The 22595-nt window shown below is 61.8% G+C and overlaps 1 protein-coding gene across 2 annotated transcripts in view; it reads left to right on the top strand.

The window, feature by feature from the left end:
- The window catches only part of ADGRD1 (adhesion G protein-coupled receptor D1), a 122389-nt gene that overhangs the window by 90951 nt on the left and 8843 nt on the right, over window positions 1-22595 (top strand). For both annotated transcript variants that reach the window (XM_059408171.1, XM_059408172.1), the window contains 6 exons: window positions 5280-5383; window positions 6783-6894; window positions 9199-9352; window positions 13796-13862; window positions 14522-14588; window positions 22083-22174. In XM_059408171.1, the coding sequence (XP_059264154.1) occupies window positions 5280-5383; window positions 6783-6894; window positions 9199-9352; window positions 13796-13862; window positions 14522-14588; window positions 22083-22174 (596 nt within the window). The remainder of the gene's footprint in view (window positions 1-5279; window positions 5384-6782; window positions 6895-9198; window positions 9353-13795; window positions 13863-14521; window positions 14589-22082; window positions 22175-22595) is intronic.

Below are 22595 nucleotides of genomic sequence, written 5' to 3'. Positions count from 1 at the left end.
GCTTTGTTCACCGGGATGTGTGGAAACAGGCCCTGGAGGTGGGGTAGGAGCATCTAGGGGGGAAACCACACTGCTGGGGCAGCCGCTGGCTGGGTACTGCTGGGTGCTCACCTCTTCCATGGGCCAGACCCTACAGTCCTAGAGACGGTGCCTCCTTTACTGAACTTCTGGGAGAACGCTGTGCTGTGCTGTGCTGTGCTGTGCTGCTGTTGGGGGCTGGGCTGCCCCGCAGAGGGACACTGACCACCCGCCAGTCTCAGGAGCCATTGCTGCTCAGGCTGGAGGTGGGGATGCTGGGGTTGGGGGAGCAGGCGTGTCTCCATCTGGGAGGGCCGGGTGTGAGGGACAGGAGGCCAAGGGCTTGATTTGGGGTCAAGGCAGGAGGTTCTGGGCTGCTGGGTTGAGGAGGAGACAGGCTGTTCTGCGGGATCCTCGCGGGTTCACCGTGTGTTGCCATCCACTCAGCCCACAGGCCTGCCTCATTTGTTTAACCCGAGCACGTGGCCGCTGATGGCTCCTGCCTCCACTGGTAGGCGGTCAGGTGTCTGCAGCCCCCGGGCCCCGGCAGACAGGAAAGGCCCGTGTCTGTGAGTGTGTCCCCAGGCGGCGTTGCTCGGCGGCAGCGTGCGGCTCCAAATGGGCACAGATGCTCACAGCTACCGAGTGTGGGGCCTGCAGCAGCCCAGCTCCTACGGCGAGAGGTGGCTGCGGGTCAGGCCCATGTCTCCCCTGTCCGTGCCTCCCCCAGCACAACATAGTGCTTCACAGCAGTGTTGACAGAACCCTTGCTTCCGTGTAAAGCCAGGGACTACACAGCTCCCGCCTCCCAGCCGCGGCCTCAGGGGCAGGGCTGGGGGCTCTCTGTCCCCCATGGTGTGGCTGCCCCCGTGTGGCTGGGGGGGGGTGGCGAGTGCAGCAGGGACTTGACCCCAAGTGTGCTGGGCTGGGCCTTTGCTGTCAGGCTCACCCTGTCCCCCTGCTGGGGTCTGCACCCGGGAGGCTGACCTCTGCCAGCCAGGGTCCTGGTCCGCTGGGGCTGCAACAGGAGATTGGGGAGAGGGAATAAGGCCAGATACCCGCTTCCCTCACTGTGCTGCTGGCAGCTTTCCCGGCAGTGGCCCTGTCACCTCCAGCCCCTGGTCCAGGTTTTCCCAGGGACCGCGGGCCGCACCCTCCTGCCAGGGAGAGGCCCCGTTGTGATTCCTGCCTGGACTGCTTCTTCCACTCCATGGCACTCCCCACAACCCTGTGTTAACACTTCCTTAAATGGAATTTCCTGCTGTGTAAGGGTTTCAGTGGTGCCTGTTCAGGCACCTGGGCACCTGTGTGCCCCGAGGGCTGGGGACCTGGGTGAAGGGGTGACTGGGTTCAGCGCTCCGTCCCAGCTCACTCCTTTAACGAGGTAGCTGGCCTGACCATGACAAGTTAGAGGTCTTCTTAAAGACATAGGAGCCACGTCTCTGTGCAGGGGGTGGGAGTGTGGGGGAGATTCCCCCCCGATGCAGGCCCGTGGGTGCCAATCTGTGCCCCTCACCCAGCCAGAGAGCTTGTTTCTGCCTGTCCCCAGGCCTGTGGCCTTGGTCTCATCCCTGGAGCACGCCATGTGCCTACAGCCCAGGCTTCATGCAGGCAGAGGCTGGCCGCGTGTTCCCTCAGAGTTACACCTCGTGAGGCCAAGGGACTGTCCCCAAACCCTGGAGGCCCAGGGAGCCTTGGGCTCCTGCTGTCCACAGCCGAGCGAGGGGGTGTGGCTAAGCTGGGGTCAGAGAGCATGGCTGAGGGGATGCTGGCTCACGAGAGCCTGGAGACTGGACATTGGGAAAGAGCCAGGATGAGCGGCGGAGGCAGAGAAAGCCACGTGGGTCAGCAGCCATGAAGGGCTGCGTGTGTGTGTATGCGCCACCCGGGGCGCCCCACTTGTCCTTCACTCTGCTCAGCCTTAGGTTCCCTTGGCAACTGGTCTCCCAGCCAGGCCCGTGATGAGGGACAGGCATTGGTACGATGCTGCGGTGCTGTCGGCCGGGTGCTCCCGGCCTTACCTGGGTCCCCCGTGTTCCCTGATCCAGTGGCATCTGCTGGCCCTGCTTTGCTCCCCTCCCCTCCCCTCCTTGACCTTCCTGTCCCACAGGGATGGATGCCATGCCTGCTCCCTGGGGTGCCTCATGGCTTTTGTTTCCAGGGACTCCCACACTCTTGTGACCTGCACCCATCCCCCAAGTCACCGGGAGGGTCCTGCTCTCCTGTATGGGCCCTCTGACAGGGCCACCAGTTGGTGAGGCAGAGATGCAGGGCCGAGGGAAGGAATATGGGTCTCATCCAGGAGAGGAGCTGGGTGATGTCCTGCCCATGGAGACTGGACTGAAGGTGGCCCTGATACACTGGGGTGGGGGGCAGGGAGGAACTGGGCGAGACAAAGGTGGGGGCTCTGGGAATCAAGAAGGAGAGGGTGTGTGGCCTGGGTTAGCAGAGGAGCCAGCAGCACTTGCGGATGCGTTGGCTCCAAGGAGTAAGGATGGACCCAGAGGACCCTCATCGGAGGCCGATTGAGACCGACCACCCGAATCCCGGTCCTCTATAGGCCGTCCGCCCCGCGGCCCTATTGGCTCCTGTCTCACCTCGTCCAAGCAGGAGCTAGCCACCTTGTTCATTCACCCGTGCATTCGCCTGCCTCCCCCCTGCGGCGTGCGCTCTGAGCTTGGTACACAGTAGTGCTCAATGCGTGCTTGTGGCAGATGGAAGCCCAGTGCTGCCCCTCCTGGCTGTGTAGTCTCTCCTTCTGCAAGTGAGAACAGTGGTGCCCACCCACAGGGCAGCTGTAGGAGTCACTGTCTGCATGCCCAGGTGCCCAGTGACAGCTGTGACGTTCTTCCTGTCTCAGCCATCCGGTCTTCCGCTTGCTCGATGGTGGGCCTGGACAGCTATGGGTCCTCGGCAAGGGTGGGAAGCCTGTTATCAGAAGTTCCGGGTGGAGCAGGCTCATGGATCAGAGGCTGGGGTTCTGTGCGTGGTGGGCAGGCTGCAGCGCTCCCGTGGGAAGCTTCTGTTGGGCACTGCGAGCCTGCTGTGTGGGGTCTCCTGCGCGCCTGGGAGCCACAGCGGCATCGACCAGCTGTCTCTGCCACAGGCACGCACATGTGGATTAGGTGTGGCTTCCCTGGAGGAGGGGAGAGTGCCCCCTGCCACCTGCATTCAGCAGGCGGACACCTCTGGACTCCAGTGGTCCATCAGAGCAAGCTCTCTATCTTCCAGGGAGAAAGATCTAGCATGGAGGTTCACGTGGAGTGCCCCGGCTTGGGGCCAGACCTGAGAGGGGTCCCAGAGGCCGAGGGCTGAAGGTGTGCCGTGAGCCAGGCATGGCTGTCACCCTTCACGTGCTCCTATTTTCATGGCTAGTTAGTCCATTTCCATTTGTTGGGTGCCACCGAGGTGGACCTTAGTTTCTACAAAGAGCTGAGGGTCCGTGATGTCCATAAACCCTTTAATGTGATGCTTCCCGCTGTCTCCGGGGCCATCGTAATAGCCAGGAGACTTTTCAATTACCTGTGACAGCAAAGTGGGCATTCTCATTTAATGCTGGCATTTTGTGTGTGGTTTTACTTCCAAAAACATCTCTGTAAGAGCACTTGTTCCAGAACTGTCTCTGGAGGTGAGGGGCGGCCTCTCCTCTCCTCTCCCTGAGAGCGCGACAAGTGCCAAGTGTTTGGGTTTTACCTGCAGGATTTCTCACTATTCCTTAGAGGGACAAAGAATGCGGCTCCCCTTCCCCGTTTCTTACACTGGAGACACCTGTCCAGGGAGCCCTCCTCACAGCACATCGCAGGGGCCGGAGTCTCAGGCCACGCGGTGTGGGGAGGTGGCTCTAGGTGGCTTTCACCTTCCTGGGCTACCTGATGAACCCCCATGCCTCCGGCCGGCCCCTCTGCAAAAGGGGACACTGGGGGTCCCGATCCAGGGGTATGGCCGAGGTTGTCGCTGTGGGAGCACAGTGACCCCCATGCATTCCTTCTGCTTAGGGAACTGGTGTGGGCAAACAGGAGGTGAAACGGGGCTTGCCCCCTCCTGCATTCAGGGCTGCGGCCTGCAGGATTTTCCTCCCCACCTCCATTCAGTCAAGGCTCCAAAGTGTTTCATAGCCCTGGGGAGTGAGTTGACCGGCTGAGTCACAGAGCTGGGAGAAGAAAAGCCCATTTAGTTCTCCATCCCCAGGTGCAGTCCCGCTGGCTCCCAGATTGCTCCGCATGATCCACTCACCATCCCCGGTCTGGGGAACTGGGGCCTCCTGGGCCCATAGTCCTTCCGGACGTGTGTAAGCTTCCTGAGCTGCTTCCTTATGTCCCCGATGACATCCTGATGAGCAGGGCAAGGGGAGATGTGGCTGAGGCAAAGGCCCAGACTGTTGAGGCCGAGGCTAGAGGGACCTTGATGTCTGGTGTCCACACATGGGCGACGGGGAGGGGCTCTGGTGGGGTCTCTGATGCAGACCCAGGAGGAAGCCACAGCAGGAAGCAGTGACAGCTCCGCAGGGATGGGCGTGCGGAAGCTGGTATCCTAGGCGTGAGGCTCAGGGAGCACAGAGTGTCGTGGAGCCCAGGGTCAAGTGAGTGTGATCTGAGGCTCCTGCTTCTGGAGCTGAAGGGGCCACCATGTGCGGCTGTGCTGCCAGGAGAGTTGAGGCTTGTGTCACCGTCCCTCATGGCTTTGCATCTGACTCACTTACCACTTTCCTTTCTGTGCCAGTGGACGTCAGGGATGGTGGCTGACTCCGCACGAACTCTAGGACGGCTCGGCCCGTGTGCCTGGCTCGGCTCTAGGCACTTTAACTGTGTACATCCTGGCATCCTCAGGGAGGAGTCGGTGCCCCTCCTGGGTCTTACCGCACTCCTATGGCTCCTGGGTCTGGGTCTTAACCCACCTGGGTGCTGCAGGGTAGACTCGGAGGCCCGGCTGGGTGGTGGGAGTGGGGACGGGTCGGGAGGGCAGCAGTTAGGAATTAGCAGGACAGAAGCCGGAGGTGGAGGAATCTGAGTGATTGCCCTAGCCCTTCGGGTGAAGCCTTCCAGCGTCAGTCCAAGGGCTGAGACCAAGGGACTGGCCCTGTCGGTGGTGGTCACAGGGCATCTGTGGGGAGGGGCAGGCTCCCGTGATCCCTACCACATGCACACTGGGACAGCGGCTGCCTGATCGTTAGCTGTGCACCAGCCCGGGGACCCTCTCCACGGGTCACCTCCGCCTCCGGGACCTGGACCAATGTGGAGGCCTCCGCTCTGCTTCCCACACAGCTCACGCGTGGACACCAGGTGGCGCTCTCGTCCATCACCTACATCGGCTGCTCCGTGTCCCTGGTCTGCCTGGTGCTCACGCTGGTCACCTTCGCCATGCTCTCGTGAGTCGTCCTCCTCTCTCTCCTGTGTCCGGGGAGGTCTGGCACCCTTGGACAGATGCCAGTGCAAGCCTGCCCCACTTCAGCTGCCTGCTGGGTGTGTGTCCTCGGGAGGCGGCGAGTGCCTGGCCTTGCTGAGAGCCTGAACGTGACGCATTCCAGCTGGACAGCTGCTCCAAAGTCAGCTTTCGTCTTGAGATCCGGGGTGCAGGGAGGGGTTGGGGTGCTGGAGAAGGGAAGAGGGAGGCAGGAGGGGCTGTGGGATTGGAGGGCACCCTGCTTTAGTTACGCTGGGACGTTCTGTAAGGGTGTTTCTGGCCCTTGGGCTGGTGAGAGCTTGACCAGACCAGGAGGACCCCTACCCAAAGACAAAGCCACAGCTCTGTAGGGGTCCAAGGTATCTGCTGGAGAGGCAGGAAGGCCCTTTCCCAGGAGGCCCCCTTCCCCTCCTGGCTGAAGCCACATGTAGTCAGAGCTCAAGGGAGTCTGTGCCCCCCCGGAGAGGGTGGAAGCTGAGGCCCTCTCTGAACTGGGATGGAAAAGTGGAGTGTGCACTATCCATGTGGGCAGACGACTTCGAGGACATGCCGGCCGCTGCTCAGGGCTGTTGCCTCATCCAGGATGGGCCCCTCCCTGGAGGGCTGGGGCTTGGGAGATTATCTCTCCTCCCCGATCCGCTGCTGCAGAGGAGATGATGCTCTGGCGGCTCCTTCTGGAGCCCAGCACCCCTCCACCTGCTCTGGTTCTCTGAGGACCACCTGGCCCCCGGCCTGGCTGTGACTGTGGGCTCCCAGGTCAGGCTGTAGCACAATCCACAGGGAGAGGCCTTCAGCTCCTCAGAACTCCAGGAACCGTGGGGGGCAGGGGTGGCGGCAGTCGAGCCACCAATGTTGAGCTGAGACCTCAGTTCCTTGGTTCCCTCATCCCCCAGCTCTGCTCAGGAAGCCCGCCACAGCCAGGCGGGCAGCTCTGAGGATAGGACACAGAGTGGGCGGGGATTGGGGGGCCAGGAGTGCACACTTCTGGGCCAGCGGAAGTCCTCTCCTAGGGAGGCACAACCGGTGTGAAGGCCACAGCCCGGAAAGGACTGGGGTGCATGTAAGCCAGACAAGGACACACAAGGACACTGTGAGCGGGAGCAGGAGCAGGAGCGGGCGGAGTCAGCAAAGGCCAGAAGGGGGAGCAGGACGCAGGCTGTGCGGGGCCGAAGCCGGGGCCGTAGCCGGTGGAAGGTGCTGGTGCCTTTCCTAGAGCAATAGGGAGCCACTGAGGTGTGAGAGTGGGGAGTGAGAGCGTCTGCATGGGCTCCATAAAAGGCCTCTTTGGCAGCCCTTGGGGGCGTGGCAGGGAGCAGTGGTGGCAGCGCTGGGCCTGGGCCTCACCCCTGCCTCTCTGCCCTCAGTTCCGTCAGCACCATCCGGAACCAGCGCTACCACATCCACGCCAACCTGTCCTTCGCTGTCCTGGTGGCCCAGATCCTCCTGCTGGTCAGCTTCAGCTTCAAGCCTGGCACGGTGAGTAGCCCCACACCCGTCCCTCTCCTTCCTCCCTCTGGTGTCACCGGGGCTGACTCCGGCTGGATTCTTCAACTCAGAATTCAGGCCACATTCCCCAGACAGTCGGGCAAGGGCTGGTCCGGGAGAGGCCCAGGAGACAGCCTCTCTGGGATCTCTGCCCACTGCCGGCCCATGGGCTGTGTCAGCTCGCGCTCTGGGCATGATGGGGTGCCAAGCATGATGTGGACAGGTGACACAGACCAGCCCTCTGGTGCTGGAAGACAGGCCTGCGGAGGCCGTGCTGTCCTCGCTTCCTGCTTCTGGATGTGGGAGCGGGTAACAGACGACTCTGGCAAGGGTCGGTCCCCTGCAATCTTGCTTTTCACGGCTGCATAGACCTCAGACCCCCAGCTACTTCCATTTGCGGAGGGTGAGGTCGGGCACTGCCGGCAGGGGGCATGTGAAGACCCAGGCCCACCTTCTCCCTGCCCTTTGCACTGGGGACCTAGGAAGTCTTAGAACCCCAGAAGGGTAAGGGCTAAAACTGAAATGGCTTGGGGATGTGGTTTTAAACCCAGCTGGTGGGAAGGAGAAGCTGACTCGTGCTTGCTCCCACCGGGAGAGGAGAGGCGGCTCTGGGGAACAGAGCAGCAGAGGTGGGCGGTCTTAAGACACACAGGATGGGCTGAGGCAGAGTGAGCTCTTCATCCTATGCTATCGGGGGTCGGCAGAGCTTCTGGTCCTCTCTGCCGAGGAGTCCTCAGCCCCCACCTGCCCGTCCTGGGGCCGCTACCGAGGGCGAGCTCCACCCTCCTGGGCTGCAGGGTGGTCCTCCCTCGCCAGTTTATGGGCACAGGGCGGCATCTAAAGATCCCCGCATGGGCGGTGGAGGGATCGGCCATGTGCCAGCCGTGTTCTCCGGGTGCGTCCGCCCTCCGGTTTCCTTAGAACACAGATTTGGGTTTGTAGCTCTGGGTGTGGCCGGAATTCCGGATTTCCATCAGGCCTCTGGAGGATGCGGATGCGGATGCAGCCGGTACAGTGCCAACCCCCCTCTGGGAGGGATGGGGCCCCACCGCATGCCCTGGGGGCCGGTCCCGGAGCCGCTGGTGGGCGGTGGCGCCCCTAGGAAGGGGCTGCAGGGACAGGCACTGCGCACGGGACACCTGCCTCTGACACACACCCGGGGCAGATGAGGGACCTCCAGCTGCACCTGGGAAACCCGGTGCCAGGGACACGATGCTGTCCTGAGAATGAGCTGGTATCTCGGGGAGTCTGGGACAACAGAGCTTGGGGTGCCCAACAGAAATCATGCCGTACCTGGGGCTCGGTCTTTAATTCTTTAATTTCTCTCTCTTTTTCATTATTTTAATTTTTTTAAAAAAGATTTCCATACATTGAATTTGTATCCTGCAACTTTATTGAATTCATTTATTAGTTCTAGTAATTTTTGATGGAATCTTTTGGGTTTTCTTTCTTTCTTTCTTTCTTTTTTAAGATTTTATTTGACAGCAATCACAAGCAGGCAGAGAGGCAGGCAGAGAGAGGGGAGGGGGAGAAGCAGGCTCCCTGCCGCTGAGCAGAGAGCCCCACGCGGGGCTCCATCCCAGGACCCTGGGACCATGACCTGAGCCAAAGGCAGAGGCTTTAAGCCACTGAGCCACCGAGGCGCCCCATTATTTTAGTTCTTGAAGGTGTTATTTAAACGTATTATTATTTTTCCTCCCTCCCATCATGGCGCCCCCTTCCCGGCCCCACGTGGATACGGGCTCTGCGCGCCAGACCCGGCACAGGTCGGGTTTAGGGACCTACTGGCAGCTGCCTGGCGCACATGTCTGCGAAGCCCCAAGCTCGAAGTCTGGCTCCCTGGCGGCTCCGCCCCTTCCCCAGAGCCCACCCCATTGGGTCGGTCTGCTCACGTGGCCAGCCTGAGCCAGTCCTGCTGTAGAGGACCGCCCACCTCTGCTGCTCTGTTCCCCGGAACCGCTCTCCTCTCCTGGTGGGAGCAAGCATGAGTCAGCTTCTCCTTCCCACCAGCTGGGTTTAAAACCACATCCCCAAGCCACTTCAGTTTTAGCCCTTACCCTTCTGGGGTTCTAAGTCTTCCTAGGTCCCCAGTACAAAGGGCAGGGAGATGCTGATGTGCTCTCCTGAGCCAATCACTGTGCCAGAGTCGCAGGTCCCATCCAAACTGTGGGGACTAGAAAGGGAGCTTGGGCCCCGGCCCTTGGGGGGGGGGGGGATGAGGCACGTGACCCAGGATGCCAGGAACCGCCCATGGCTCACACCCAGAGAGATGGCCCTCTGCGTCTTTGATTCTAGGTCCCCTGCCGGGTGTTGGCCATGTTCCTGCACTACTTCTTCCTGAGCGCCTTCGCGTGGATGCTGGTGGAAGGGCTGCATCTCTACAGCATGGTGATCAAGGTCTTTGGCTCGGAGGACAGCAAGCACCGCTACTACTATGGGATCGGATGGGGTAGGTGGGGAAGGAGTGGGGCGGGAGGGGTAGGTGGGATGTGATCTTGCTTCTTAAGACATACTTCCAAGAGGCCAGATACTCTTGGGCTTGGACAGGCTTTTCCAAATCACATCCATTCCCATGGAGAGTGCGCTGGAGTTGTCGGAGCTAATGGTCTATTTCCCCCATACCTGGAGGAGTCCTGGAAGCACCGCTCTGGAGCTGGGGCAGGGACGGCGGCTCATTTGTCGGGGACAGCACACCAGCATCAGAGCATGGCCTTGCGTGGGGTGGGCAGCTCACCTCTCGCAGTGTAGGGCCTCTGCCCTGTGAGTGCCCTTAGGGGAGGGCAGTCAGGGCTGTGTTCTCCGCGAGTCCCAGTGGGGACAGGTCCCACACACTCTGGGCTGCGGCTGGACGGAGGAAGGGAGCTTGGATCTCTGTCACTCTTGCCTGGGACGGTTTCCACAAGGAGCCGGCTGCCCACCCCTGTGAGATATGTAGCTCCAGGGGGACCAGTGCGGGGAGGCCAGTCTCTTTGGGGTGGAGCGAGTCATGCTCGAGTCATGGACCCACTGGTATTACCAAATTTAGTAGGTTTTCTTGAGTCAGTTTTTCCTGATTTGTTGTCTGGCCTTAGGAAAACTTGCAAAGATTTTCAATGGTTGGGGTTTCTCTAGGCTAATTTTCACCAGTGAGGGTTGTCTCACTGAGCGGTGCGTCCATGGAGCCGCTCATGGCTTCATTCCGGAAGCCCCCTCCCCACTGACGTGACTCCGTGAACTTCCATCTTACCCACCCTACCCCGAGGGGTCCCTGCTTCCTGTCAGCGTGGGCAGAGCGGCCGTGTCACTGACCCCTGCCGTGACTGCATCTGCAAGGAAGCGTTTCTGCAGCACCGGTGACCTGCTGCTTGTTCCTGGTGCGCCTCACAGGGGTTTACTTCGCACAGCCCTTGCGCAGGGAGCCTATAAACACGTTTACTCTGCTTTGAGCTGCTCGATGTAATGTATCTGGGGTGAGGGCTGTACGTTCTGCACCCTCCCGGCTTCTGCAGCCGCCTCCCTTCCCCCCACTGCTGGGGCCGCGCAGGGAGCAGCCCATGGCGGCCAGGACGCCCCCCACCCGCCTGTGAGCACCCCTGCAGCCTGCGCCTGCCTGGGCTCTTATTCGGTCAGCGGAATTAAAGGAAAAAAGATGGAAGATTTTGATCAGTATTTAAATATTCTGAGATTTTATATAAATCACAGGGATCTTTTGAAAAGTGCAGCCCTCTGGGAACCCCGAGTTCACAGTCCTGTTGGACGGCACAGTCTGGACTGTGTAGCTTCTCACCCTGGCGTCATCCTTGTGGGTGGGTGTGTGTGCGGCCCAGGTGCTGCTGTTTGCGGCGGGGGGAGCCCAGGGCCGGGCCCATCACCTTCCCGCGGGGCATGTCCTCAGGGCTCAGGAGCTGCCTCTCTCCGTCTGACTGGGTAGAGTTCACTCTGGGCATCTGTAACGACAGCACGCAGCCGGGCCCTCTCAACCTTCAGGGGCTAGTGAGGAAGGAGCTGGAGGCTGACCCCGGGCGCAGGGAGACCACCCCACAGGGAGTGCCTCTTGCACAGAGGCCTTGTCCTCCAGAGCCCGCCTCTGGCCTTGAAGCCGAGTTGGGGGATGGAGGCATCACATCAGGAACATACCTTGAGGTTTTGCGAGATGTCAGGCCCTAGGCTGGACTCGTAAGGTGAGTGAACCGTGATCCCTGTCCCTGAAATGTCCCCGTGGGAACAGGAGAGATTGGGAGGGATGTCTGAGAGTTTGCCCATCCCGCTGCAGATGTGCGTTTCTGATGGCCAACTCAGAAGTGAGGGGTTCAGCTTTCTCTGCAGAGGTCCCACTCGTCCCGGGCACATCCTTGGTCGTGGCTCATGGCGGCTTCCCTTCCCTGGGCTGCTTGGCGCTCCAGGGAGCAGGGCCAGTGCCGGGCCACAGGGTTGCCAGTCAGGCAGCCACTCAGCACTGTTTGCTGTAAAGCCACACACCTTTACTTCCCTTTTCTGTGTCCCTGGTGGCCATGGCTGTGGGCGGGGCTGAGCTCGTGGCCGCCCCACGAGGAGGGGTCGCTGCCTGGAACCGCTGCTGGGTGCTGGGGGAGGGGGAGGACGCGGAAGGACCTCACACTGGAAATGAAATCCTCAGTCTGGAGAGGCACACTCACTTCTGTCCGCACTCGGGACCCTAGTAGGCTCCCTCGTGCCCAGAGAAGCATCTGGAAGAGTGTGGCAGGTGGCACTGGCCCTCGGGCAGGAGGGCAGGCCACTTGTCTCCAGCCTCCTCTCGGCCCTTCTTTGTGAGGCCTCCGCCCCTGTGTCAGGTTTCCTGGTACCCGCTCCCTGGGCTCTTTGCTCTGTCCTGGCCGGTGGCTCCCACGGCCCCACCCTGGGCTGGGGAAGCACCACCGCTTTCCAAAGACAGCGCGTCCTCAACTCCACGCAGTTTGTGTCCACGCGCCAGGGCCAGACAGACCCTGAACTGTCTACAGAAGCAGGCCATGTGCCCGCACGGCTGCGGGGACCGGAGGTGGCGGTGACGGCCACAGCAGAGGGACTGGAGTTGGCTAACGACAGTGCAGGTGATTACAGGGACTGAGCTGAGCCGTGGAACGTCCCGTCATTCACACACGCGGCCAGAGCACAGATGGGGAGCAGGGAGCTCGGCCCTCCGTTTCTGCAGGGAGACTGTGGAGACTCAGAGTGGAGACTTCCTTGAGGCCACAGAGCGGGTCTGGGGTGCCCTGGGAATGGACCCAGGGCCCAAGATTTTCCTACTGGCTCCTACCTGCCTCCTCATCCTTCCCCCTCCGAAACATTTCTTCTTAAGAACACACACACTGGGGCACCTGGACGACTCAGTTGCTGAGCATCTGACTCTTGGTTTTAGCTCAGGTCGTGATCTTAGGGTCCTGGGATAGAGCCCCATGTTGGGCTCTCTCCCTCTGCCCCTCCCCCACTCCGGGTGCACCCTCTCTCCCTTTCTCTCAAATAAATAAATGAGCCTTTAAGAAAGAGAAGAGTACACACTTAGTCACGTGCTGGGCTCGGCCATGTGCCTCAGAGACCGCAGACAGAGGGGCTGCCTCTGCTCAGACAGACGCTTCTCCCACTGCCCCATGGGGTGACCTGGGATACCAGGAGAGGGACACAGGAAGAAATGGTAGGGAGCCCCCAGCATTGCGTTTGAGATCAAATGAGCTGTGAATGCAGAAAAAGAACCTTGGACTCTTCCATTTTACCCCAGGCAGCAAAGATGCCAGCCGCAGACCCGGTGGACGTGAGCCAGGACTGGGGGAGGGGTGTGTAGGCCTTGACCACCAAGTTTGAAACCCATCTCCAGCAGTCCTTGCCACAACTTCTGGAACCCACCAGGATGGGGCCTCTGTGCCTGCTTGTTGTTCTGTGGACCCAGAGCAAGGGTGGCCCTCGGCCTGTGCTTCCTCAGTGAAACCGGGGTGTCTCGGTGGTGCCATTGGGGTGCTGGGTGGCTGCCAGTGCCCGGGGCTTAATGCTCCCCCCACTAGGCCCCTCACCATCTCAGATGCCAGGTGACCCTCCCACACCAAATGAGCCAGGCAGAGAGGATGCCCTGTGACATTTGTGGACATGGAGGGTCCCAGGGAGGGGCTGCTGGGCTGGAGTCGGGTCCCAGGGAGCTGGCTCGCTTCCTGCGGCCCTGGGTCCATCCAGGCAGGAGCCCTAGGCGTGCAGCACCAGGAAGAAGTCTGCCTTCTCTCTTCTCATGTTCACCTGTGGGGCACTCATATGACAGCAGGCCACGGTGAGAGCCCCCAGCCTGGCCGCCTCTCCCCAGAGGCCAGTAGGTCCCCTCTGTGGAGGCGTGGATGATTTCTGTAATGTATTTGAACTAGTTAGATGTGAGAGCAGCAGATCAGAGATAGACCAGCTGTGCAGGAAACTCCTGTTCATGACTGTTCAGACTGAAACTAGAAAGGCCAGGAGCCGCCGCAGGAGGCGTGCAGGCACAGCCCGGGGCAGGCTTCCCTCTCCTTCCTCTGGGGCCACAAGCTCAGCGAAGGCGGGGCAGGGGGAGGGGGACTCCTGTGTGCTCACCACCCCCAGCCTCTGCTCTGGGAGTGAGCAGAAGGCAGCCTGGTTGCAAGGAGCCAGCCAGCAGGGGGACAGGTCCCCTGATGCCCTTGCCCAGGCCCCCTTCCACGGCAGGGGAGCAGGGAGAGGATAGGGTTCAGAGGTCTGCATGTGAGTGCGGGCGCTCATGGGAATGGGAGGGTGAGGGTGAGCGTGAGCGTGAGTTGGCCCTCGGTGTAGACTGAGGCTCCTGGAGGCCATCTCAGCACTTCCGCTCGCAGTTCATTCATTCCCCGGGGCAGGGGAATGAATGACTGAGGAATGCGGGGTTCCAAAGCCAGCAGCCGTGATTTCCTGCTCTCATTGTCCACAGGTTTGCCTTTCCTGATCTGTGTCATTTCAGTGTCATCTGCTATGAACAGCTACGGAACAATTACAAAGTAAGTCAAGGGACGCATCCTTGTGTTTGGCAGGAGGGAAAGACTGCTGTTGGGGGTGTCCGGGCCACTGCCCTGTCATCCCGTGTTGTTCTGGGGGTGCGGCCTGTCTCTGTGGGGCTGCCCCACCAAGGCCCTGGGGCAGGAACAGCCCCAGCTTAGCCCAGGCACTCTCCCCTCAAGCAGAGGTCCAGGGGGCTCACTGTTTCCCAAGAGGATGGGAGCGGAAAATCCCCCTCAACTTAGAATTCTCAGGAAATGTGGGGGAGCCCAGCCATCTGGTGTGCAGTTGCCCCCTTTGGGAGCCCGGGTTGGCCACGCACCTTGCAGCGGGGCCACTCAGGTGCCTTTCCTGGAAAGGTCACCTCCTCAGAGCAGGGCCCAATGAGCATCTCACAGATGCCATCCCCTGTCACAGGCATTTTGTGTGTCCTGGTCCTAGAGGTGTCAGGGGAGGAAGGGGGGCAGACAAGCACCTGGAACATTCACCCCAAGAACGAGAGGCAGAAATCATGGTGGGAAGGATGCGGAGATATCTGTGGGGGTGAACAGTGTTACCCTGGCTGCTCAGATAGGCCACGGAGTGGAAAAAGATACTGGTTTGGCAACTGTTCTGCGCAGAGGAAAGTGGTATGGACCTCACGCTTTGCTTCCATCCACAGCTGCTGGCTGTCCATCACCAGTGGTGCTGTCTGGGCCTTCGTGGCCCCTGCACTGTGCATCATTGTGGTAAGTCCCTGCTTGTGGGAGCAGAGGGGTTGGGCGTTGTGGGCCCTGCGACCCTATCCATAGCCTGTCACAGCACCCCTACCCCGGCATGTGATGCAGGGCTCTAGTCCCCAGATGGCACGTGGGAGGTGCAGGTGCACACAGCCTTCGAGGGGCAGTGTGTGCCGGTGGGGTCTTCCCTCCCGGGTCTCGCTCTCACCCTGCCACCGCTGCTGCAGCAGGGACGGTCATGCATGTCTGGGAAGCAACCCATAGAGTTCCCGACATCACGGGGGACGAGAATGCCACCCGAAGGGCCAGTGAGCTCTCAGGCCGGCCTGCCGGGTGCTCTGCTGGGCCCAGGGCCCAAGAGAGGCTGCCGCAAGGGGTGGGGGCTCCCACTTCTGGCCGGGGGCGCCATCCTTGGATGCCGGGGGTCCCCTATGACCCGAGGTGGGGGGGCGCTGACTGTAAAGAGCTCTGGAATATCACAAAATTCTAAAGACAGCCTTTGCTTTTCTAGCTATTGCTCCTCCTACATTTCCCACGAAAGCCCTGGGTTAAGTTTCATCCTTTCTGATGGGCCTGGCTTGGAATGTTGCCCATTATGGCCCCTCGCTGCAGCTGGAGGAGGGGAGTGCTCTGATTGGCCAGCCCTCCTGGGCGTGGAGGAGAGAAATGCTCTGATTGGCCAGCTCTCCTGGGCGTGGAGGCGGGGAATGCTCTGATAGGCCGGGCGTGGGTGGCTGGGCTAACCCTGGGACTGGAGCAGGTGGATTCCAAGTCCGGGAGGAAGTTAGGAGAAAACTGGGGTGTGGTTGGCACAGGAGGGGCGGCGCACAGGTGGCAGGGGCCCCGGGAGGTGCCAGGGAGCCCCTCTCCATCAGGTCTGGGCCCAGGGCTCTGCTTCTTCCCAACTCAGGGGACACCAGGTGTGGCCGCGAGGTCGTGCGGGCTGGGCCCTGTGGGCCAAGTCCCTGGGGTTCCTTGGAGGAGGGTTCCCTGGTGTCCTCCTGGGGGATCGCCTATAAAGTCAGCATTGATGACAAAGGCTCGATGTAGGACCATCCTTCTCCTAAGATGTGAAAGTCCTTTTCCGTGAAGTGTCGCCGCCTGCGCCGGGAGTAACTGCCGGAGAGATGGTACTTGCTGTTCCGTGGAGTGGCAGCCCAAGGCGACAGGGCGGTAGAATGACCAAATCCCGGCCTGGGGGGCCGGGGTGGGGGGCGGGCAGCGGCCTTAGTGTGGATGTCTTCCTCCTGTCACTCTTCCCCTCCCCCTCCTCCCCAGGGACACAGACCGGGGGAATTCTCCGCAGGTAGCATATATGTTGGCTAACTGAACTAACAAAACACCAATCAGTGCCCGGTAGATAGGGAAGGCTCAGTCCTGGGAAGCACTGGGGGTCAGGCACTCGGGATGTCAGCAGGTGTCTCTTGCTTGCCCCCTGGCCCATTGCCTGTGGGCTGGCTGCGTCTGAGGCACACTCTGTCTGGCGGGGACATGTGTCCTCTAAGTGTGCGGAACAGAGCGAGGAGGGAAACTGTCCCCGGGGAAGTCCTGGAGCAGTTCTGATTGGCTGCTGTGGGTCACATGTCTGTCCCAGAGCCAGTCACTGGGGATGGAAGCAGATGACTGGCCAGGCCAGTGTCACCTGACTGCTCGGGGGCCAGAGCTGGGAGGTCTGCAGGCAGCCTTGGGGAGCTGGGGAGGAGCATGATGCCGGTGCTCTTGTGCCAGGATCGGTGCCGGGGCCATGAGGCCTGGTCAGGGATGGCCTGTCTCTGCCATCCCATCGGGGCATCTCTCCCCAGTGGTGCTGAGCACTGTTACCAGGAAGGGGCGGCCCACAGAAGGGCCTGCCCACACCCTTTCTGTCCCCTCCCCTCAGCAAATCCACATCTATAATCTCCAGGACCCCAGGTGGGACGCCAGAACACGTGCTGTGGGGGCCAGAACCCTGGACGCACTCCAGGTGCACCCTCCCATGCTGGGACCCTTGATAGGCTCTCCGTGTGCAGCCCTGCCTCGGCACCCCCCGGACAGGCTCTCCACATGTACTACTTCTGCTGGGACCCCAGGACGTGCCTTCCACGCACCCTGGGGTGGTCCCCTAGGCCATGGCACTGGCTCTCAGCTGCCGCCCATAAGGATGTGAAGTCCTGCCTTGGCTGGGGCACCGGTGTTGACAGGGAAGGAGAGGGACACCTCCCGGATGCCCGTCGCTTCAGTGTCCTCACTCACCACCCCGTCCGTCGCCCCCCATCGCTCCCCCGTCTGCCGCCCGAGGCCAGGTGACCGCTGAGGGCAGTCCGCAGGGACGCGGACTGCTTGGCCCGGCATGGCCGGGCTCTCATAAATTCCACACCTTCCCTTCTCTCACCCTGGTTCTCGTCCCAGCTGCTGATTTGAAAGCCCATTTGACTTTGTTCCAAGTTCGCTGGCACCAGCCGAGGCTGTGGGCCCTGGTGGTTAATTAGAAGTGAAAGTGAGGGAAGAAGCTTGAGGATCTGTTAGTTCCTGCCTCGTTAAAATCCTGCGCACACAGTGCTCAAGCCTTGCATTGGTGGGGCGGTGCGAAAGCGAGGGCTTTCCAGAGGGACAGAGCTTGGGGCACCACGATGGTATCACCGCTGTGTACCGGGGCAAGAGTGACAGTGGGCGGCGCCCGCCCCACACCGCAACCCTGTGGTCCCGCATCATTCACCTGGTTCCCTCTTTCTGGGCCAGGCTCCTGCTCTCTGGCTTTGGGGACAGGTAGCCCGTGGAGGTGCCGGCAAGAGAGCAGAGGGTGGGGGGGAGCGAGGCCTGGTGTCCACCCTTGGACCCTTTGTATAGGACCGCAGGTGGCCAGGGCTGTGCCATCCTCTGTAAGCCAGAGCCTGGCCACAGCTCTGGCCTCTGTGCTCCCCAGGTACCTCTGTGAGGGGAGGGGCACAGCTGACCCACATGTACACATCTTGTCCCCAACTCCCAGTCCTCCTGTATCCAGGGGGAGCAGCAGGTGCTGCTGGGAGCACTTGTCCTGCATGCCGCAGGCTCTGGTCCTCCCAGTCGTGCCCCCCCCCCACCGGCCCCCAGGCCTCCCTGCACAGGAGAAGCTGTAGGAATGGAGGTACTAGAAGCCATTCTGGTTGCCGTCTCCCCAGAGTCCTCTGTGCATGAGCCTGGGACAGCCTCTCCCCAAGGGAGGGAGAGGGTCGGGGGGACACGTCCTGAATAGGCAGGTGAGGGCCGGGGTAGGGGCAGGGAGGGCCCATGGGGAGATGCTGCTGAGATCCAGCACGGAGGGATCAAGAGCCTGCCTCAGGCCGGGGTCCCGGGGGAGGAGAGAGAGGGTGCGAGGGCCGTTTGGGGAGCCAGGGGAGAAAGAAGGTGCGCCCATCCTGGTGCTGGACGCAGGGTGGAAGGAGAGAAGGGACGCTGTGTTTGCCTCCAGCCTGCAGACGGAGCGGCGGCCCGCCCGCAGACGCGTCCCGCGTGCCCGGCAGCTTCATTGCTGCTGTTGTATCGCCCTTGGGATGCGGGACTAGCTTCAGGCGTCTGGAGATCTTGTGTGAGGGTACCTGGGACGTGTGGCAGCCTGGCTGTGTGTGGCTGGGTCTGTGGTGAGACCAGAGGAGCCAGTAACATGGCCACCCAGCCCTGTTCCGGGTGGACAATGGGGCCTCAGGGTGGGCGGGAGCAGCTCAGGGACCTGTGGTGGTGGCCTTGGGCTCCCACGTCGGGGCTGCCACTCTGGGAGGCTGGGACAACCTCGAGGGATGGACCGTGGACGGAAGAGCTTTCTGGGGGACCGGAGCTTCTGAGGAGCCTGACCGGGCTGAGCATGAAGCAGGGCGGGGCATGCCCAGCCGGAGAAGATCTCACACCTGTTCTGGAAGGGCCGAGAGGTCGGGGAGGGCCTGGGGCGGTGGATCCGAGGTCCCCCCACCATTGCACAAACGAGGGGCTCTGAGCAGGGCCAGTGTTCTCCAGGGAATGGCTTAAGCTGCAGGAGGTAACTCGGGGATGTATGACGGAGCCTGCAAATCCAGGGCCGTCCCCTGTCCCTGGGGCTCCATGGGGCTTGGGGGCACGGAGCCATGGCTCCCTGGGGCGGGCTCCCACTCGGGCATAGAGGCTCTGACAGCCTGTGTGGCTAAAAGCGCCCGCCGGTGCTTGCCAGTTTGGAACACGTTTTTGAGAGTGTCTGTTTGGGTTGGGATGGGTGGTTTCTACATGTTCTGGTGCGATTGGTCTTGCTAGGGCTGGACTCTCGGGGACAGTGAAGGGTCCCTGGGGCCTTGAGCTGGGGAGCAAAGGGCAGAAGTGAGCCACAGCCATCCTGTCACCACACACACTGTCCCCCAGTCGGGAAGGGAAGTGGCTGCCGTTCCCCAGACGGCTGCAGGCAGGCTGAGTGTGGGTGGCCTGTGGGACCAGCAGGTGTCTTAGGAGCCACTGGGTCTGGACGCCTGCTTGGGAACCCCGTGGGTGGCAGAGTCCCCCAGGGCCTTGTTCTGTGCAGGCCTCACAAGGCAAGAGAGAGACTCCTCTGAGGAGAAGTCGGGACAGCTGGGTCTCATAGATGCCCAGATGCCACAGGGTTAGAGTGCCGGTCACAGATGTCCATAGGGACAGGCAAGCAGCCGTGGACTCACACCACCGTGTCTCCTGTGTGTGTCTGTGTAGTGCTTTCCCTATGAGTTGTGGCATGCACCCCTGCGGCTTCTCACGAGGTCCGGGAGCAGGACACGGTGCAAACCCCAGAGCCCCGAGCAGCCCTTTCCGCCTCCCGTGGTCACGTGACCCTGAGTGCAGCTCCTTTCCCTCCCCATTTCTGCTGAAATGCGGCCCACGAACTATTCCTCCGGCCTCTGTCAGAGTGACCTGCTGGCAGTTGTCACGGGGATGCTGGTTAACGAAACAACCAGTGTCCGAGGTGCATGGGCCTCCCCACCCCGGCCTCCCCCTTCCCCAGCCTCCACCCCATGGACGGCCAGGGTAAGGGGGCAGGCCCGCTTCTGCTCTGGATGTCCCCCAAACACTAGGGCTTTTTGGTTCCCAGCACAGCCTTTCCCGGAATGAGGCGGCGGGGTCGCGGGGTTGGGGTTCCCCGGGCCCCTCTCCTGCTCTGCAGGCAGGCAGCACTATCATCCCGAGGCACGGAGAGTGCTTGCTGGAGGGAAGCCCTCAGAGCCCGGTGGGGAGAGGGAGATGGGAGGAACGAACCCCCAGAAATCTTCACAGAGACGGCAGCTGTCGGAAATGGCCGCGGCTTCACCGCGGTCGCCACACCTCCTGGCAGAGGTCAGGAGGCGACGGGGCCCGCAGTCAGGCACCGTCTGTGTAGCCCCAATTTTCCCTTCGGGGGTAGAGGCCTTGGGTCATGTAGGTGCAACGGACGAGGGGTAACGTGGTTCTGGAATTTTAACCCTCGTGTGGGAACCGGAAAGAAAAGTTTAATGTACCATCCGTTCAGCTCTCCTTCTCAGCCTCCGCCTCCGCCGCCTCCAGCAGACGCCCGAGCTAATCACTCGTGTATCCTCGGGCTTTATGCTGGGAGAGCCAAATGTGAATACACGTTTGCACGTACACGGGCCCGGGGCCTTTCTCACACGATGTGTGTTGGACTCAGGCTTTATGAGTGTGGGAAGAACGGCCCGGTCCGTGGTCCCCCCGCAGACTGGGCGCCCCCAGACCTGCCACCCACTGTGGTCAGTCACATGGTCTCCAGCCTGTGTTATTCCAGAAAGACCTCAGCTTTGCCCTGGGCGCAAGGGACCCGAAATGTGAATTGCCGAGTCGAGGGGATAGGCCTGCAGGGCGGCGGACGGGACCAGCGGGAACCTCCCCTCAAAATGCACAGGAAATCCTGCAGGAATCATCGTCGGAACTCCACGCTTCCCCCACAAGCGTAAAGCCGAAAAGCATTTAGTCCAGAAAATAACCAAATCTCTGGGTGGGGGGAAGGGGGCTCCTGGTGTCCCTGCCCTCTGGTCGCTGGGAGTGGCAGGTGCCCGGTCAGAGGTGAAGGCCTGTGGCTCTCCGAGCTGAGCGGCACGTGGACTTCGGGGAGCAGCCGTGGTCTGGAGCACAGTCCCCACCCCCCGGGGCCTTGCTCTGCCCACCCTTTCTCCGCGGCGCTGAGTGGGCTTTTCTGGCGGTTGTGCACGGCTGGCGGGGCGGGGAGGAGGGCTCGCTGCGGGGGACATCACCCCGTTGACTTCTTCCCTCCTCCCTGGCGCTGGGGGATGCGGTGAGGATCCTTGCTGTGCAGGAGGGAGAGGAGGCAGGTGACGTGGGTCCGAAGCCAGGGACTGAGCTGCCTGGGGTTGAGGCGTCAGCGAGGACACGGAGCCGACCCCGCAGGGCACTGTCCTGGCAGGGGAGCAGGCAGGGGCTGAGGGGGAGGGTGCCGGCCCCTGCGCCGGTGCTCGGACATGGAGCCATGGGGACAGGTGGCTGCGAGGAGGGAGGCTGAGAGGAGCCACCGTGGAAGAGCAGAGAGTTTACGGGGATGCGTCTGCACGGCTGCTTGTGAGGTGGTGTCCGCGGCGCCTCAGGCCGGGGCCCCCGTGAGGATGCAGGTGCCTGGGCTGGGCATGCAGACCTGCTCGCGGGCCCGGCCAGCAGGGTGGGAGCCCCCGGGCCCCGCCTGCCACCCTGCAGCACCAGCTGGCTCTCCGGGGCTCCGGGCTGGGGTGGGGAGGGCCGCGTCTCCCGGGAGGTCTGCCAGGGAATGCCTTGTCTTTGCCCGTGATCGGGCCTGAAGGTGCACCTAGGATTTTAGCCTGGAGCTGGACTCCTCGGTGACTTTCATTGATCTCCGGAGGTTTCCAAGGGCAGAGGGCGTCCCAGCCACAGCACAGCTCTGAATCCAGCGGCTGCAGAAGGAAATCCGGGCTCTCACTTCCCCTTGCTGCCTCCTGCCTTTCCGGGCTCGGTCAGGGCCCCGGAGAGCTGCCCTCAGAGGAACAGTTTGTGCCGAAACCTCTTCAGAGAAGCCCCCCAGCCCCACCCCCTGCTCCACTGACCCTGGGGGAGCAGCCCCTGTGCCGGTGCAGTCCCCTGTGCCGTGGCCTCCGTGGACGACACAGCCGCTGGCCTGCCGGGGCCAGGGAGTAAGAGGCTGGCTGTGTGCAAGCGGCTTCGTGGATACAGTTTCTCACCCTTGCAATGATCTGTTCGCGCTGTGGGTGTCAGGAGTTTCCCCTCGGGCGGGCAGCAAGGGCTCAAGGCCGTGGCGCGTGGACTTACCGAGTGAGCAACGCCGAAGTGAGCTCTGAGCCCCAGGCCTGGCCTTGCTGTGCCCCTGGGTTCAGAACTTCCTCACGCGCACAGATGTGCTCCCAGAGGGTGCTGCTGCGTGTGGCAAGGACAGAGAAAATGCTCAGGGACCCTGTGGGCCAGGTTTCTGCAGAGACACTATCTCCTGGCTCGGAACCCGGGGGTGGCTTGGGCAGCCGTCTGGGGGGATCGGGGCTCTGTGGCCACAGGCTCACCTTGTGGCCCATTGCTCTCCTCGTGCAGGTCAATGTCGGCATCCTCATCGCTGTGACCAGGGTCATCACACAGATCAGCGCCGACAACTACAAGATACATGGGGACCCCAGTGCCTTCAAGTAAGTTGGACTCTGGGCCATCAGCGGCGGACCTGCCTGCACAGAGCTATTTGGGGCCGGAGGGCACTGGGGAGCCTTGAGCTCGAGTCCCTGCTTGGCTGTTCGTCGCCTGACCAGGACCAGCCCTTCCCCAGCCTTGCTGCCGCATCTGTAGAGCAGGGCGTCTTATCCCTGGGGTGAGGAGGAAGATTCTAGATTCGGTCCTGCCCCCGCCCTCGCCATAGCACCCTCCATGCCTTGCTTTCCTAGCCGTGGAGGGCTGTCAGTGCAGGTGAGCCTCCTCAGGGTAGAACTTCCCGAGGAGCTTCAGGGCTGGTCCCCTGGAGGAGGCGCAGGTCCCTCTGGGGAGGGACCCGCCCACGCCTCCCGGCCTCGAGGCGTCCTGACCCCATATCAGGGAGGGCTCCCCTGACTGCAGGGG

The sequence above is a fragment of the Mustela nigripes genome, chromosome 8, assembly GCF_022355385.1.
Source record: "Mustela nigripes isolate SB6536 chromosome 8, MUSNIG.SB6536, whole genome shotgun sequence".
Classification (NCBI taxonomy): Eukaryota; Metazoa; Chordata; class Mammalia; order Carnivora; family Mustelidae; genus Mustela; species Mustela nigripes.
Note: the sequence above shows the minus strand (reverse complement) of the source record. Positions and strands in the feature narration are given on the sequence as shown.